This window comes from Denticeps clupeoides, chromosome 14, assembly GCF_900700375.1.
Source record: "Denticeps clupeoides chromosome 14, fDenClu1.1, whole genome shotgun sequence".
Taxonomy (NCBI): domain Eukaryota; kingdom Metazoa; phylum Chordata; class Actinopteri; order Clupeiformes; family Denticipitidae; genus Denticeps; species Denticeps clupeoides.
In genome coordinates this window covers 20,572,909-20,590,804 of record NC_041720.1, presented here as the reverse complement: position 1 = coordinate 20,590,804, position 17,896 = coordinate 20,572,909, and the positions used below count along the sequence as shown (strand labels likewise).

Below are 17,896 nucleotides of genomic sequence, written 5' to 3'. Positions count from 1 at the left end.
TCAGGTGATACCATCACCATGAAGGTGTGCATCTGATCTTTACACTGACTGTGTTGAGGCCATATGCATGATCAATGTTTTCTTCCTTGCTATATTTCTCCTCAGGTTATGACATGTCCACATTTATTCGGCGATATGCCCGCTACCTGAATGAGAAGGCTTATGCCTACCGCCAGATGGCCTTCGACTTCACTCGGGTCAAGAAAGGGTATGCAATCTAGTGAAAATGAACAATTTGCAGTTAGAATAACTCTGTCCTCATTGGGTCATTGGGCCCTAGTATTATTGTTAGGGTCTGTATAAAACCAGGTCCAGTGGGCCTGTACAGACACCTGTACCTTGTAAAAACCTGTACTTTGTAAAAAAAAAAGAAGAAGAAGAATTAATAATAAATGAATGAATATATATATGAACTGAAATTATTGATTTTTAATTATGTAAATTATTATTTTTTGGTGTTTGAGAGTGTTAGAGAGGGTTAAGAAATTGTGAAGAGCAATAAATCGAGGATGGTAAACACCATAGAATGTGTCAAGGGCTCTTGAGGGAAGTTCATCTGAGACCAGAAGGTCACAGAAAACCAGAAATTGTGAGACCTTTTCGACTAGAGGGTCTGAATTTCTACCTGACAATTTTCCTGAATGTCCCTCTCAGTGCCGATGGAGTGATGCGGACCATGGCTCCCGATAAGTTGCTGAAAGCTATGCCCGCCCTGCAGACGCAGGTGGACACACTGCTCGAGTTCGATGTGAGTCTGGACTTCAATTCGTGCAAATTTCACTCAGGGTTTAACACAGATATTTCTGTCTAATTATTTTCTCTTTCGCTTTCTTTGTCAGGTCCATCCAAAAGACCTCAACAATGGAATAATCAATGCAGCTTTCATGTTGCTATTCAAAGATCTTATTAAACTGTTTGCCTCATACAATGATGGCATCATTAACTTATTAGGTAAGAATCAGTTTTGCTAGATCCAGCAGTCTGAAGCTAATATTTTGTGAAATACCGATTGTCATGATGAGAAGCAAATGATTATATAAGTGTGTAAAATAGTCAAGATAGTTTAATATTTAGCATTTATTTTGGGCAGTTTAGTGCATGCTTTGGCACAATTGAGCTAGTGTGAGCTGAAAAATTATTTGTCTGGTTGAAATCCTCTAAATTGATAAAGTAGAGTGTTTGAGAGCTCACTACCATTGCTATGGCAACTTTGGTTAATTTGTGTGCCTAAATAAACGACATCTTGGCCATTTGGCTAAGATGTGAATCCCGAGCCGGCAAAGGTGCCGCTGAGGTGCCGCTCAGCAAAGCACCGTCCCCACACACTGCTCCCCCAACCTAACCCTAACAGCTTTCATGGCTGCCCACTGCTCACCAAGGGTGAAGGTTAAATGCAGACGACACATTTTTTTGTGTGCACCGTGTGCTGTGCGGCGCTGCAGTTTATAAATGACAATGACAATCACTTCACCCTCCATCATCTGCTGCATTTGTCTAATGTAATCTGCATTTGTGCGTTCTTTATTCACTTTTTTGCATGAAAGGTCGTATGCGTGTTGACTGATTCCGCCTGTTTTGCAGAAAAGTATTTTAAAATGAAGAAGTCCGAGTGCAAGGAGTCTTTGGAAATCTACAAGAAGTTTTTGACCCGTGTGACCAAGATTGCAGAGTTTATGAAGATTGCTGAGGTAGGACCTACCAGCCTTGGGGTTGTAACTGGTCAGAGTGACTACATCTAAAATACGGCTCTTCTTTCTCTCTTTTGTAGCAAGTTGGAGTTGACAAAAACGACATTCCGGACATCTCCTACGTAAGTCATCATGAATCTCACACTGCTATTGTAGACCCTTGTGGAAAGCCTGCTTTGTTGCATGCTGAAATGGTCAGACCACCCCAGATACTTCTGAGGTACTTTGTGCACAGTTCACGATATCTGATATTATATTAAAATAAAATTTGGAAAAGTGTCCAGTGGATGTCCAGTGTAAGTGTTCAGTTCTTGCCAGACTGAATGTTAATGTATATTTCATGTTGAACAACCATCGGGTATATACCCATGATCCAAAACCATTACAACAACCGTGCATTCCATTTTTCTGGCTCTCCTGTCCTGTCCTCTCCTGTCCTGTCCTCTGCTGTCCTCTCCCACACCTTCATAACTCCCAGTGTTTGCACCCTGGTGTATTGGTGGACTTGACTGACTCAGACAATGAAAACAGTCTCTTTAGTGACTGCGCAGCGGAGGAGCCGGTAACTCTGCGACCATGAAGCTGATGCTAACTCCTGATCCGAGACCAGTGAGCTGGCATTGCTAATTAGCTTGGATCCTTTTTTTTGTACTGTTCCCGGATCAGCCACAGTTAGATGCTTGTGTGTGGTGTAGAGGTTTGTCTTATTGTCCCTGTAGAAGGATCATGCAAGTCTAACCAGATCTGAAGTACCACTGAAGTACTGTGACATTTGTTGTGTTAATGTCACAAAGCTGAAGCTGCACATGTGATGGTAGCTGGCAGTGCTTAGAAAAGCACCTTCCAGAATATTCCAGCCGGCATAAGGACTTTCACAGTTTTACAACATTGGGATGTGACACAAAACGTATAGACTAAATCAGTCAAACTCATATTCAACTTTGAATATTAGTATTAGCTTTAATCAACTGAGGATGTTCAAAATAAATAATAACTGTGATCATACAATATGAGTAGCAAAAAAAGACATTTGCAGCTGTCCAGATATCAGCTTTTATCATTAAATGTATGGCTTTGCTTTGGCACCATAGTGGAAGAGTGGTGGCCTATTTTGCGGTGTGCTGGGTGAAGTCTTGGTTTTATTACTTTTTTCTGAAAAGTCTTGCGGTGTGTGTGAGTGATTTGTACGTCTTCACTGGCAGTTCTTTCCTTACTGAAGAAAGGATGCTTTATTGTTGGATGCTTGAATACACAGTTCACATCTTATATTACTAGGGTGCATTCTTATTTTGTGTGTGTGCATACACAGGCACCAAGCAGCATACTGGAGTCACTGGAAACACACATGAACAGTCTGGAGGGCAAGAAAGGGTGAGTTTCCTTCACATTCCCAGAAAAGGTCATACAGAGAGCAGCATTTTACGAGTTTAATGTTGTCCTCTTCACTTTCTCTGTGCTCTTGGATTTTCAGTGAAGGGTGAGTTTATGTTTTTATATTTTTGCACTTCAATTTAATGCTATAAAAGCACGATGTAATGTACATTGTTTCCTTATGATCTTTCTCCCCTCTAGGTCCCCAACAAAAGTGAGTGTGACAATACTTCAATTTGTTGAATCTTTTTTTTTATTATAAATTATCTACCAACACCATAGGTTTTTTGATGGTTTGGTATGTTTCAGGGGTCCCCGACCAATAACGTGTCACCCACCTCTACCCCGGTCAAGTCCGCTGCTGCCGCTGCTGTCCCGACTCTGGAACCTCCACCAACTGAAACTGCACCTGAGCCAGCAACAGAGTGAGTTGATTCTCTGTGGTCCTTTTGGCTCTCAGTGGAAGTATTAGTATTAAATTATCCCCCAGAAAATCATTCCACTATTAATACGTCTGTAATTTCACTGTAACACAGTGGCAAGAAAACTCCTTTTGTGTTCTCTGCATTAATTTGACCTAAAATATGATGTGAGCTTCATCTAAGCCAAGGGGATTGACAAATAAAATGTGTCTAAAATAATCTTTTATGTCTTTATTAAGTGGTGGCCTAGCAGGTAGGGAATCGGGCTTGTGTGTGTTCAAACCGTCAAAGTGCCACTGTGGTCCCCCTCATCAAGGTTCAAAACGCTGTTTTAACCCCCTCCAGACCTGTAAGTGGCGCTGTAACTCCCAGCTTTCCTCCAGAGTTCTCTCCTTGTTTGTTGCTGGTTTTATGTAGTGCGAATCACCTGCGTCCACCTTCCCAGGTGGTCCCCGGACGGGTTACGTGATACTAATACGTCGGTGTTTTCACACCGCCCTGGGTCTCCGTTTTTATGCAAGGCCAGATCGGAAAAAAACTTTCTTGACTAGAAGGGTCTTTAGTTGTGTGCATGGTGTGCTGTGCTCTGTAGTTCATCACAATGACAAAGACAATGGCTCACTTTCATATTGCTAGTGGAATAGTATGAAGTAATGACGCTGAGGCATGTATTAGCATACCAGGAGGCTTGCTGAGCCACGCAGCACATACAACTCCACACAGGAAGAATATGCCTCTGCGAGCCATGACGCACCAAAAAGAGCTTTCAGAGGATCCACAAACTGTTGACTTACATCAAGCTGGAAAGTAGTTAAGACAACAGCTACGCAAACTCTTCATACCCTGCAGTGTAATACAGGAATCGGGGTTGGGGAGTCCATACAGAGGGGGGGTGGATTCAGGGGTAAAAACAGCAGCTTCTGCTTACTAACAAGAACATTGACGCTCCACAGCAGTACTGCCTAAAGGTTTTGCCTAAATGTCTGATCAAACTATTTTAGTCATGTCATATTAATGTGGCAAATAAATGACATATTAATGCAGAAAACCAAGAAATTGAAAAGGGGTTTTGTATTTCGTCTTGCCACTGTATGTCCGGGCCTTCCCAGTTCATTTCCTCATATTGTGATCTGAAGTGTCCTAGAATGTACACAACAAGAAAGACCTGCTGATTCAGTCAACATTTGGAAGGTTTCTAATGTCAGTTTTCCTATTGGCAAATGAGAAAAGTGAAAGTGAAGTGATTGTCATTGGGAAACGCAGCAGCACTCTGCATTTAACCATCACCCTTGGTGACAGTGGGCCACCATCACAGGCGCCCAGGGAGCAGAGTGTGGGGACGGTGCTTTGCTCAGTGGCACCTTGGCGGCACCTTGGCGGATCGGGATTCGAACCGGCAACCTCCTGATTACGGGTCTGCTTTCTTACCCGCTAGGCCACCACTGTTTTTTTGTGGGAGGGCAAATCAGTGACGGCTACGGGACAATTGCGTTAACCGTTAGGCCATCACTCCCTGCGATTCAACATCATTTCAACATCAACTAGATGTTGAAAAAACGTTCAAAAAAGTGACAGGAGATTGGATCTGCACAGATTTACATTTCTGTAATGACTTACAACAACCATCTCATAGTCTGTGAATTTTTGTAGCTCTCTGCTGGACCTGGACCCTCTTGCTTCTTCTGGACCCTCTGTTGGGGGAAGCACAGGAGCACCAACATCGTGGGGAGGTCAGACCCTAATTTTACTCCATGAATTCGTTTTTATTCAGTATTACAATTTATATTTGCATTGGTTGCATACCCTTTTAATGTGCAGATTGTGTTGATATGCTTAAAAATACACAAGAACATGAAGAGAGTAGTTCAAATTAAAGAGGTGTAAAAAGTTCTATGTTCTATGCTGGCCTTTCAAGCAAGAACGAAACTAAATCTAAATCGGCTGTTCCGTATGTTGACAACAGTATGTCCCAATACAATATTTTTTCTCATTTGTTTTATATTTGTATTTGCTTCCACAGACCTGCTTGGATCGGGTAAGTTTGCACAATTTTTCTTTTCTTTTCTGTCCTCTGTCCTGCTTTCTTCAGATACATGCCTGCATTGGAAAGCTCTAGTCTTCCAGAGTCTTCAAACCCAGCCTGGGCTCCGTAGAATCTCCCCTTTTCTCTAATTCTTCTGTGTCACTTTCTCTGTGTGTTTTTTTTCTCCATGATCTGTTCCACCTCGCCCCTCCCTCCGTGCCTCTTATTGTGGCACGTGTGTTGGACCGGCGTGTCTGTTTAGAGATGTGCTCTCTTAGCACCACTGACACTCTGCTGCCCGAGCCGACTCTCCCTCTTGACCCCAACCCATCCCCTGCCACAGCCACGCCCGCCACCACAGCCACAGAGGCAGCAGGTAGTCAGGTGCCTGCCACTGCTGGGGCTGCTGCTCCTGGCCCTGCTGCCATGAATCTCCTTGGAGGTTAGTAGGAGGGGAGTATTTTCTATTGAAGACGTTCCTTTGGAGGCTGACAAGAGAAAAGCCCAGTGCACAAGACAGTGGAGTCATTTCTTTAAATTTTCCTAAACTCATTTTCCTAAATATCATGGAACCCACCAAACAGAAACATCGTAGTATGTACTCCAGGCCAGTAGGAGGCAGTATAACTGAAAAATGAGACCTAAGGCTAAAGTCAGAGAATACATCAAATGTGTTCCTCAAATTGAGACATACCATATGACAAACACTGAAGACCAGATGTGACATAAGCAGCCTTCAAATGTGGCCCTTTATTCTTTTGTCCACGTATCACAAAATACATTGCATAGATTTGACATCTTTTACTTTTACTCCTCCAGCTCCAAATTGAGCAGCACAGTGAGAGAATTTGCTGTGACTCATTTCTCTGCTGATTATCACAAGCCACCAATGTATGTTAAGTATGGATCAACCCATCATTGGCCTGGCCCATTATTGGGGGCCAGTATTGGGCATTTTGCCGATTATCTGTATCAGTATTATTTTATTGTTGATAACGTGAGCCTGTGAATATGTTACGAGTTCCAAGCGTAAATCCAAGCATTTAGCACACTCCCTCATTCAAATGGAGTCATGCTTTTTCAGCAGGGATGTTAGGCAGTCAGTGAATAGGCAGGTAGTCACTAAACCATCTTTTTGAAAAGGCCAAACCACAGCAAGCACCCCTTTTTTGCAAAATGTTCTTTACTGACGTGTGTGGCTCCAAAAAAATGCACACAGCAGAGTTGCTGGGCCGTAGTTTCGTTTTTAAGCTGATGTGTGGAAAAACTAAATATGAAACCAATAGTTGAAAATACATTAAGCATACCACACCTTTAGAGCTGGGTTTTCACAAATTAAGAATGCAAAAGGGTGGTGGAAAGTGAGCTGTCTTCTTCAGCTTTAGCCATAGATGTAGTTATAGGGCACCACCCCACATACACCCCCCCCCAGAGTAGTTCTAATCCCGGTTCCACCCTATTCTTTATTCCCACTTCAATGCTCCCAATTCTTGACACTGTAAACTGGTCTCCTTGACGTGTCACATCTGCTGTGGTTCTTTCTGACCATTCTATTGAAAATATAAGGGTATAATTTATGTCTGTATGTCATATTTTGGGATGAGCAGGTATGGTACCAGTTAAAATTATACATATTTTTTACAACATTTGGTGGGGTTCTTCAAAGCAACAATAATGTATGAATATGTTCATGTATAATGTGCTTGCTCTCTATTACAATGTTCGACCTCTGACCCTCTCACTTAGATGCATTTAGTGAAGCTGCTGCTGGTGCTGCTGCTGAGGGAGCAGCTGCTGCAGCCGCGACGACTCCTACTGCTGAAACTGCATCTGCTGCTGCCTCTGGTGGGTACTGATGGTGACAAAGGAAAACAATGACTTAAGTCTGTCCATCTGTCGACTCCTCAGTCCCGTAATTAGTCTTTTGAACAAAGAGCGACAGGGGGAGGTGAGAATAGTGGAACTGAGAATGAAATATTCTTTTTCCTGCATGTACCGTATATGTCAGTGGGTTGAAGCTTGTATTGGATTTCTACATATTGATTATTTCCCCCAATAATCTAGATATCTAATTAGGTGAGAGCAATTTTAGTAGTGTTCAAGGAATCCAAGTGTACAGAGCACAATGATGTCCTTCTTCACAGGCAACAGACAGAAAGAACCATGCAACACAAAACAGAAAATAGACCCAATATTATAAGATGGAGCTGTTCTTTTATAAACGAAGGGGTGGATATGTACAGAATATTGTTTTTTTATACAATGTGTCACTCATTCTTGCAAGTACCAGTCTGATACTCTGGTGTGGTGTGGATTACAGCACCAGCAATTCCATGTGTTGATGTGCCCTGAAAATGCTGTCATCCATGCAAACAGGATCGTTTTCAATAAAAAAAACAACAACAATAAGGACAATGATATTGGTAATCAATAATATTAATTATTTGCCCAGGCCTAGTGAGGTGGTTATTGTCCTGTCTCCATGGTGGTTCCATGGAGATGCCATAGTTACCATTCTGATGACTGGATCCGGTGATAGCTTTTTTGACCTCTCAGTGACAACTGACCTCTTGTCTTTCTGTGACCCTTGCCTAAATCTCATTCAGACTCACACACACACATGCACACACACACTCACACACTCACACACACACACACACACACACACACACACACCTTATGCGCCGGCTTGTTTGCTAAATTTCACTATTTCTTGGGGCAAATGTTTGGCAATTAGACATCCTTCAGGAAGTACTTTCCCTTGCACAGGCCGTTACAAAATCCAAAACAGTGACAGTAACAAATCCAGGTAATACTATGTTACCATTATTATTATTATTATTATTATTATTATTATGACATGCATGAACAGGGCACATTGATTCATATTGTCATACGATATAAACTGCAAAATGCTTTCAATTGTGAAAAGTGCTACATTGATGTTATGAAAGTGTCTGACACGGCAGCACAGCATCATGACTTATGATTCACTTTGTAATAAATCATTTTAAAATAAGCTACTCGTTATAGCAAGTAGTGGATATAACTGATATAGCAGCTTGTTATTTATTTAGGGCTATAGTGATGTTATGCACCATGTTCATTTAGAGTTTTAGATCCTTTGCTTTTGACCTCATCCTCATTTTCATTTTCTCACCCCATCCCAATCACAGACCTGTTCTCAAGCGACCCCTTCCTCAGTGAACCCAGCAACCCCTTTACCAGCGACCCCTTTGCCAGCGACCCCTTTGCATCTTCTCTGGGCAGTGGGGGTGTGGCTCCCCAGTTGGACCTGTTTGCCATGCCAGCTGCGGTGGGCTTTGGCTCAGCTGTATCCCCTGCTGCCCACCCTGTCTCCATCACCTCACCCGCTACCTCGTCACTCCTAGCACCTCCCCAGGCATCATGTGCCCCAACAACAGACCCCTTCAGTGGTAAATGGCTGGCCTTGCCTGCCTGTGTGCCGGTGTGATTACAGAACCGATCTAGGGCCAGACTACACGGATCAGCCACAACATCAGCCCAGTATTGTGTATCCCTGCAGCAGTCCTGTACGTGCCTCCATGAATCATTCCAGCCAAATCTGAGCAACGCTCAAACAGGCCGAGGTCTGGGTAATCTGATGGTTAGCACCTTCGTCTCTTTGTCATGTTCCTCCAACCACTTGTCAATGAATTTTTCAGTGTAGCATGCACAGTCTTGAATTACCGGTTCACATGTTGTCTTGCTTTGGACCGCTTTTTTGGTAGGTTCTAACCACTGAATACCAGGAACCCACCTAAACCATTTCAGAATCTCTGATATCCTTACACCTGGACAAAAAGGATCAAATGTTCAGTTGCTGCCCTAATATCATTAGCCCCTTTCGGATACTAAAGTGGAATGTAGCCAGATACTCAGCCCGTCACTGGTTTCAATGTTGTGGTTCATCAGTGTAAATGAACAGGCTTTTCTTCTCTTGTGTTCATTTTTTCGTTGTTCATTGTTTGTGTTGCATCATTTTGTTTGTAGGTCTGTTTAATTCCATTCCAGACTCTAGTGTTGCCAAACCACAGCTTCCTCCTAGCACTGACATGTTCGCTGCAGGTACCCAAATCCTTTTTTTGTCCTTGACGTGGATCTGAGTGCCTCTCTCTGTCCTTACCCAATTTGGGCATCCATTTGTTCCTTGTTCTGAACAGCCTTCATTCCATCAGAAATCAGAAAAACAAGGAGGCATTTGGGACTGACAAAAGTGTCAAAAATATCTCCACTAAGCTATAAGTAGCACTATATACTGTTTACATCCATATGAAAAATGTGGACAATTTGTGCTTTTTTTGTCTGTGGTAAAATGAAAAAAATTGAGCTTCCTTGATTCACAGTGCTCCTTTCAAGCTTGTTTTTGATGATCATGCAATATGAAGTTTTTCCTCACTTTTTACCATTTTCATAGTTATGTTTTGCTGTCAGCTTGCAGTGAGGACGTTTTTTTTGTTTGCTGATGCCTCACGCTCCCTGTTTCAGATATGTTCTCCTCCTCCACCGCAATTCCGCCTGCCCCGAGGGGTGTGGTGATGGACCTGTTCAGGGGTGGGTTGCGCCTCCTCTGCTGGAGGAAGGAGTGTTTGCTTCTGCAATTTCTGTGTGTTTCTCTATCTGGTTCCCAAGCGAGGTGGCAAATGCTTTACAAATGTTGCTGCAGATGAAATTGATTGGTCGGATACATCGTCTATAATTGTATACAAGTCCTTCAGAACCTTTCAACTAAACTTGGGTCTATAGATTATTGGTGTGTGTGTGTGTGTGTGTGTGCGTTTGTTGTTCCAGTAACTAAAAGGCCATCTCTCTCTCTCTCAGTGCCGTGGGGAAGCCTCTCACTCTTAACCCTTCTCTGCCCTCATGCTGCATGAACGGACTTTTGAATAGACACCGCAGGAGAAGAGGCTCAGCCCGCCACGGCGGTGGCATCTGGCAGCGACCTGATGTCGGGTGAGTTGCCTGCTCCTCTTCTCAGCTGCCTCGGTGTTGGGTGTATAAAAAATACATTTACACTCAGTGGCCATTTTGTATTAGTGCTGAGAAATAGACTTGGTTGGGAATGTTTATGGTGGAGGCTAGTGGTACTTGATTAATGTCCGTAATGCATTTAATTAATGATGCATTAATAAATTAATTAAATGCAGGGAGTCAAGTGCCATACTGCTTTAAACAATTATTCACAAACCATGAAATGCTGTTTACTAAGAGGTAGAAAAAGAGAAATATACTTATAGGGTTCATTGTTCACAATAAACTGGCCAGTGAGTATAAATGCTGACCCATGAGTAAAATGTGTATGTCTCATCACTCACACACTGACTGTATTTTGGGTTTATTTGACTCAGTGGCATGCGGTGACCTTTAGAAACCTGCGGTAGACTAAATAAATCAGAACAACCGAAATCGACCTGCCTTGGGATTTAATGCGGTCTGTCAGCCCTCGTGGGGGCTGTGGCTGGATATAGTTATTTTATCCTTCCAAATAACATGCAGAACAATGCACATACAAACACCACAAAAAGGTCAGCAATGTTAGCTGAAAGACCCTGGCAATCTTGTACCTCTCATACATTTATACTGTATATACGTTTTTATACAAAGCAACAGCCGTTTGTATGGATTTGTGGAGAACTATAGACAATGAGCTGTACAAAATGCTTTTTTTCATACAAGGAAAATACTCAGGTTTGTAACATGAATATTGTTAATTGTCGAACACAAAATTTCATAATATACAAAATGATAAAATAAAATCTTACTTATGAATTGTTATCTTCGTTATTACAGCTGTTCTCACATCTTTGGTCATACCGTCAGAGAAGTTTGGTTGGATGAGCTCAGCTTGCACTACCCGATTTAAACCGGTAACCCCATTTTGGTGGTTTTTACTATGAGAAATTGCGGTGGGGGCGACATCACGGGCATCTGAAATTTTATTTTATTTTTTTGGCATGTGCCCATGCTGCCCTGACATCATGATTGCATGGGCACTGATCGGTTTTCTATTCCCCGTCGAGGGGAGTAAGGGCGCCCTCATTTTGTGAGGTGTGCCTGCTGCTTCGGGGGGGCAGCAGTAGATTCTCTGACTGGCTGGAGTGGCATCTAATAACCAGCTCGCAAAGTAAAACGCAACGCTGATGTAGCTCAGTTCCACCTTAAAAACTGACTGCAATACCCATACTGCGCCTGCAGGGGGTACAGCCCACTCAACATCCTGCACTATTAGAAATGGTATCAAGTGTTCACTGAAAATTTCACACGGGAACTGTGCATTGGATTGGTGAATGGCATTCTTTTACAAAAAAAAAAGAACCCTACACTTTAAAAGCTCTGGGCCACTGAGATCTAGGATGTGTAACAAAATATGTGTAGAAATATCAACTAACGCCCCTCTTACCCAAACTAATCTTCACTGTAAAATACACCTGGGAACTTTGCTTATGTGCACATAGATTTATGATGAATATGGACATTTCCATGTAAAATAAATAGTATTGCAGGCTTTTGGCCTGCCGAGCAGCATGAATAAGGAAAAGTTCAGTGTCGTTCTATCACACCCGTAAATTCGGGACGTGAGCACGAGGTCCTCTGTGCACCTGCTTACTGCTGCTGCTGCTGGGCTGAAGTCTCACACCTGTCTAAAGGGGAGGGTAGGCTGTTTCCAAATACAGCACATTTCATTCATGATATTGCTCGTCCAAGCTCATTCTGTCACTATACATTTTTTCTGGGCTTTGTGAAATTGCATCCTCGGTGTTGATACTAGAGTGAAAATTAACACCGATGGAAGATGGACAAGCAAAGTTCAAAGCCCCATATATGTTTATCTGGTTAAATTCGGTATGGTTCCAACAAATGATTTTACAATAAAATGTGTTAATGTCGCCTGCCCGCACGCCCCCTGTTGGCGGGGAGGAGCGGTCGGGACTGTGACAAGCATTTAATAGGCGAACTAATCCTAATAGTGTAGGCTGGGCCAAGAGCAACTTTATAAGCATTAAGTAGATAGTGATGGATGCTAAGATCATCTAAATCAATTTTCCCAAATCCTTTGTTCCAACAAAGGATGCACGTGCTGTCACACTCATTATTTCGCCATTAAGAGGGGATCTAGTGAAAACCTTTTGGGAGACCAGGTTTTGGAAACACTTCTCTAATATCCGAAAAAAAAAGTCTCTGCCTTTTGGCAAATGTAGGTAGCTTTTGTTTATGGGATTCATAGCTTGAATAGCTTCAAGAGCCAATAACTCTCCTGGTGATGAGAGGACAGTGAAGGACAAGAATGTGACGTTGTACTTGGTTTCAAGGAGAGTATCATTGTAATAGGTCATTTTTCCACTGGTCTTGACGGCACGCCACTGATTCGACTTCATTTATGGTGGCTTTTGTTTGTGTTCTATCTGTGCTGAGATGTTTTTCACTTTCAAGTGATGCCTGTTCACCTTCCTGTGCCACTTCTTAAGAACTGGCATGTAGATATATGCATTTGTATATTTATGTGTTTAATGAATGCACTTTCTTTTCTCGTACACACTCCCGACCCACTCATTGTTGTTACCATGGTGACACATGGCATGGCTGTTGTATGTCACAGATGATCCTAACAGGAACTGCTTTAACACTGAACTCCTCAACTCTCACCTCTTTCTCCTCTTCTCACGGCTCCTCTTTTTTGGCGCTCCCTCCTCTTCCTCACCTCCCGTCCCTCTCATGCTGGCTTTCTCTCTCTCTCTCACACACTCTCTCTCTGCCTTTCTTCCTCCATCTGCATCTGGTCTGGGTCATTGCTTGCTTCTCCCCGTTGCAACTGGTGAGTTCTGGCTCTGCTCCACAGGCTGCTATCCCACAGTGCTTTGCTGCATTGCAGTCTTTTTTTACCTCACGCACACTCCCTATAAGCAAGGTCTAGCTGGGTTGATAGAGAGTAGTGCTCTCTGCTGTTAGGAATCATAGAAGCTGTTCACGTAGATGTAGATATCATTTTTTTTATGTTTCATAATAGCATAATGAGATAAAAAAGGATGTTTTGGTGTTTAGTTTCCAGTTGTCATAAGCTCAGGTGAGACCGTGTCCTTCAGACGCTGTCTTGGTCTTGTACTGTTTCTGCAGTGTTGTGGTGTTCGTGTGCTTGGCCTCAGTTTTGCAACTCCTACACAGTACCATGAGAATCATTAGGCTTAGCTATGAGGGACTGGCCACTGCACCAGCCACTGTTGTCATGGTAATCTCTGAATATACTGTATGTTGCTATTGGTCTAATTTTCTCTTCTTTTTTAACCACACTCCACCATGCACAATCTCTTCATTCCGTCACTCTTCCTGCAAGCATTTGATGGTCTGGGGGATGTTCTCATGCCATCCATAGCCCCCCAGATGGCAGGGGTGTCACCAATGGCAACCTCACCCGTCAAGGCAAAGGGTGACCTGGACTCCACCATGGCCAACCTAGCAGGCAGTGAGTACTGGAGAAACTGCGTCAACACCCGTTTCATAGTGAATTTCCACATTTCCAAACAGCTTAATAAACCATAGTGAAGTAATCACATACATTTTTATAATAAATGTAATTAAATTAAATTATAATAATCAAATTATAAAACGTTAAATACTGGGAGTGACAATATCTATCATCACACTTTTAAAAATCTTTGCAATTTATCTACATTTATTCATTTGAATGACTGTCCTAATTACTTTTCATTATTTCAAACCAGACATATTAAGTTAGTTCAGCTTGATTTTTTAAGTAACAAATTATTTGATTAGTTGATCAGATGTAATTTGCCATTAAATAATTGGAATAATGTTGATGAATTCAATTACGTTAATTTATAAAGGGAACTTTCCCTTCTTTCAGTGCTGCTGCTGCTGATCATCACATCATCCTTTTTTTACCTTCCTTTTGTTATAGTTAAAACCATAAATAAATATAAAGGGTAAACTGTTATATATTAGTATACTGTTGTATATTGTATATTAGTTAATGGAAATATGTAATATATTTGGCTTATTTTGGTATAAACTAACATGTGTCTTTCTCTCTCTTCAGATTTGGGGATGGGGAACCAGAAACCGTAAGAGTCCCCTCATTCACAGTATTCAAGTTGGGGGGGGTTCTGATATCATAGAAATATTTAGCTCAGCCCTGTCAGAAACGTGTGTGTGTGTGTGTGTATATATATTTATGTGTGTGTATATATATGTAGGGTGTGTGTGTGTGTGTGTGTGTGTGTGTGTGTGTGTGTGTGTGTGTGTGTGTGTGTGTGTGTGTGTGTGTATATATATATATATATGTACATATATATGTCAAATTCAAATTAAAAAACAAATAGAAACATTTCAAACTATTTAAAAATTACAAAAACTTAACATTGATAACTTTGATGGGCAAGCAAGAAAATCAGAATAGAAGACAATTGCACTGTCGCAAGGACGCATGCCTAGTAGCGCTAAAAAATCATCAAACCTTTGAAGGGTTTTCGTACTTCGGACATCAGAAAACATTACTCAGGATTCAGGCTCTGCATTCCACTTGACATTGGTGTGTGTGTGTGTGTGTGTGTGTGTGTCACATGGTGTGCGGTTCCATTGTAATTATGGTGATCTCTTTTGCGCTCTCCTTTCTGCAATAGGGCCGACAGTGCTGCGGGCGGAGCCAACTGGCAATCTCAGGTAGAGATTGCCCCCCTCGGTGTAACCCTACAGGAAGTGTTGTATGTGTTGGAGTGTGGCACGGGCTTTTATGGTGCAAAAAAGATGATAGCACTATAGAGATGCTTGTTTATTCTTGTAAAATATGAAACAGCCTTCAAATGAGCACAGCGCAGCAGTCACTCCAGTGTGTTACACTGGTTACAGTTGTGACACGTCCCCACACACTGCTCAAACCCACTTCATAATTAAAACAAGGTTATCATATTATTACTTTATTGTTACCTTATAGACTCAAGAATACTCTACATCCATTCCAGTGGCACTTCATTGTAAAGAAAATGCCATTTTCTCCCAGCCATCTGCTAAACCACCACAAGCATCCTGAAATATTAATAATGTTGCAAATGCGTATTGAGGAAGGGACGTCATCTGTGCGACCAAATGGGAGACGCAATTAAACAAGAGGAATTAATGTCTCGTCTGGTTGTAATAAATGATAATAAAGAACCATTTTACTCTAGTTTTTATTTTGTAAACTATATTTAGTCTCGTTTTTACTTTTCAACATAATTATGTGATATAGTGTGTTATTACTTATTGTTACATAACCAGCATTTACATTGTGTCTCATTTTATTTTTGTCATGTCAAAAAGATATTTCACCATAAATGTTGTTGACATAAAGCACACTAGTGCAAGAGTGTGCGTTTAGATATTGTTGTGTTGTCTTTGTCTTTGTGCTGGTGATGTTTGTGTTAGTAACGTCCTCCACACCTTCCTTTCCCCTCCCCTCTCAAACCTCTTAGCCTGGGCTCTTAGGGGCCACTCCTTTTATTGGGGCCCAAACTCCATTTTCCATGGTAAGAAATAAAAAAGGCCTCTGGTGTGGCATGTACTGCCTCTTTTAACACAGATGCAGATTTAAATGATGCCTCTCTCTGTACCTCTTAACCACTCAGCCTGGAGCAGCGGGTGCTGGAGCTCCCATGATGCCTGGCTCACCAATGATGTTTCCTCAGCAACCTATGATGAGGCCACAGTTCCCAGCAGGTGGAGCAGCAGGAGCACCGGTAACTTCACATTACAAGTCCACAAAGAGTACCTCCTCCAAAAACAGGCGTAGGGTGGTAGTAACACACTCTCTGAGCAAGACACTTAAACCTGAGTTGCTCCTCTGGGACTTTCCCCGTAAATACTGATCGTAAGGAACTCTGGAAGAACACATTAAATGGAATAAACCGGAAAGCATGCCTTTTACATAAGATAATTCAATAGAAAACATGAAATGAAAGGCAGAAATAAAATGTTATTCTACTTCATTCAATTTGGGACTAATGACCTTAAATGACCTTAATGACACTTGTTCATTGTGATGGTTTGTGATTTATATGTTCTCCAGATGTCTCCTGGGATGGCTCAGAGCCCCAGAAGGCCACCACCACCCAAAGACCCTCTGGCAGATCTAAACATTAAAGATTTCATGTAGGCCCACCAAGGTAAACATAACCTTCCATTATAGTATTTATTGTTCTACTCTGTGATTTATTTAAATGATTCAAATTAACATATATATTTTATGATATTTCAGTGAAGTTCAATTTTAAACCATATAGTATGTCTAGACAGCTTTTTAATCGAATAACCCGTTCTATCTCTCTCTCTGACAGTTATGATGATTGGAGCCCCGTGGATATGGATGTGTGAACTCTTCATCTTTCCAGTTACTAGCTTATCTTCCTCCTATCTCCCCCTCTCTTTGTCTAATGTTGTAGCTCAATCCGTGAATGTGAACCTGTATGTGAGTGTATTTTAATGTTATCCTTTTACTTCGGTCAGTTTAAAAAAAAAAAAAGCTTAGAGATGATGCTGTTGCAGGATGTGTCTACATCGTGGAGAATATCTGGATATCTGTTGAATTTGACCTTGCACGCATCCCAACGGGAATCTGAGGGCCCTGTGTTTTCTGTGGACAATTGAAATAAAGTTCAGTGTATGTAAAACTCACAGGGCCCAGCCCATGATTACTGTGTCTATGCTGGAGTGTGTTATTGTGCATTTGATATCTCCAATTATGTAAGATGTCTGAAATCTGAAATAAGTATAGCTCACCAGCCACCTGGCTTTATAGGGAACTAACATACATTCGGTGTCTTTAATATGAATTATGTGTATTGTATATTAAGTAGAGACATTCTTTTATTTTTGACTTCTTGTCCGCTTGTTTTCCTGAGTGTGTGCTACATGTCACATATGCATTTTAGACCGTTTTCTTGACAGAAGGGACACAGTTTTGCCGAAATGATGGACATGTTTCGTACATTTTATGTGTTGGCGGAGCAACATTTTGAAGGTGTGTAATCTTGTTGTTTGGGGGGCAGTGACCTCTGATTGTCAGGTCATTTGATGCGTTTTCCCACTTTGTGAACGCCGGCTCTCGTGCAGTGTCCAGAACCCTTAAGCATGAACAGGATAATACATGCAAAACCTCAGTTACAACATTTTTATCAGATAATCCACCCTGTACTGGATGTTGTGTTTTGCTTCCATTGAAGTGATCATATTAAAATGAAAAAAAAGAAAAAAGAAAATTGGCAATAGCTGGTTCTTTGAGCAAGTGATTATTGTTTATTTGATTTTATTTTTTTTAATACCCCTTACCCCTGCCTAAGTGCATGTGAGTCTTACTGAAATGCAATAAATACGGTGATGAATAG

General features: G+C 41.7%; 1 protein-coding gene across 10 annotated transcripts in view; it reads left to right on the top strand.

The window, feature by feature from the left end:
- LOC114802928 (clathrin coat assembly protein AP180) overlaps nt 1-17,896 on the top strand; it is a 24,053-nt gene extending 6,157 nt beyond the window's left edge. Inside the window, exons 4-24 of one of the 10 annotated variants that reach the window (XM_029002077.1) lie at nt 106-208; nt 655-748; nt 840-951; nt 1,582-1,688; nt 1,769-1,810; nt 2,998-3,059; nt 3,160-3,165; nt 3,261-3,273; nt 3,369-3,484; nt 5,132-5,211; nt 5,502-5,516; nt 5,767-5,946; nt 7,251-7,349; nt 10,416-10,478; nt 13,894-13,983; nt 14,578-14,602; nt 15,161-15,200; nt 15,989-16,042; nt 16,142-16,252; nt 16,582-16,678; nt 16,850-17,896. In XM_029002077.1, coding sequence (XP_028857910.1) covers nt 106-208; nt 655-748; nt 840-951; nt 1,582-1,688; nt 1,769-1,810; nt 2,998-3,059; nt 3,160-3,165; nt 3,261-3,273; nt 3,369-3,484; nt 5,132-5,211; nt 5,502-5,516; nt 5,767-5,946; nt 7,251-7,349; nt 10,416-10,478; nt 13,894-13,983; nt 14,578-14,602; nt 15,161-15,200; nt 15,989-16,042; nt 16,142-16,252; nt 16,582-16,668 — 1,499 coding nt within the window. In that variant the 3' untranslated portion in view covers nt 16,669-16,678; nt 16,850-17,896. Of the gene's footprint in view, nt 1-105; nt 209-654; nt 749-839; nt 952-1,581; nt 1,689-1,768; nt 1,811-2,997; nt 3,060-3,159; nt 3,166-3,260; nt 3,274-3,368; nt 3,485-5,131; nt 5,212-5,501; nt 5,517-5,766; nt 5,947-7,250; nt 7,350-8,680; nt 8,942-9,518; nt 9,594-10,013; nt 10,479-13,854; nt 13,984-14,577; nt 14,603-15,160; nt 15,201-15,988; nt 16,043-16,141; nt 16,253-16,581; nt 16,679-16,849 lie in introns of those variants that run through there. The other 9 variants (XM_029002076.1, XM_029002080.1, XM_029002078.1 and 6 more) reach the window with 9 other exon arrangements.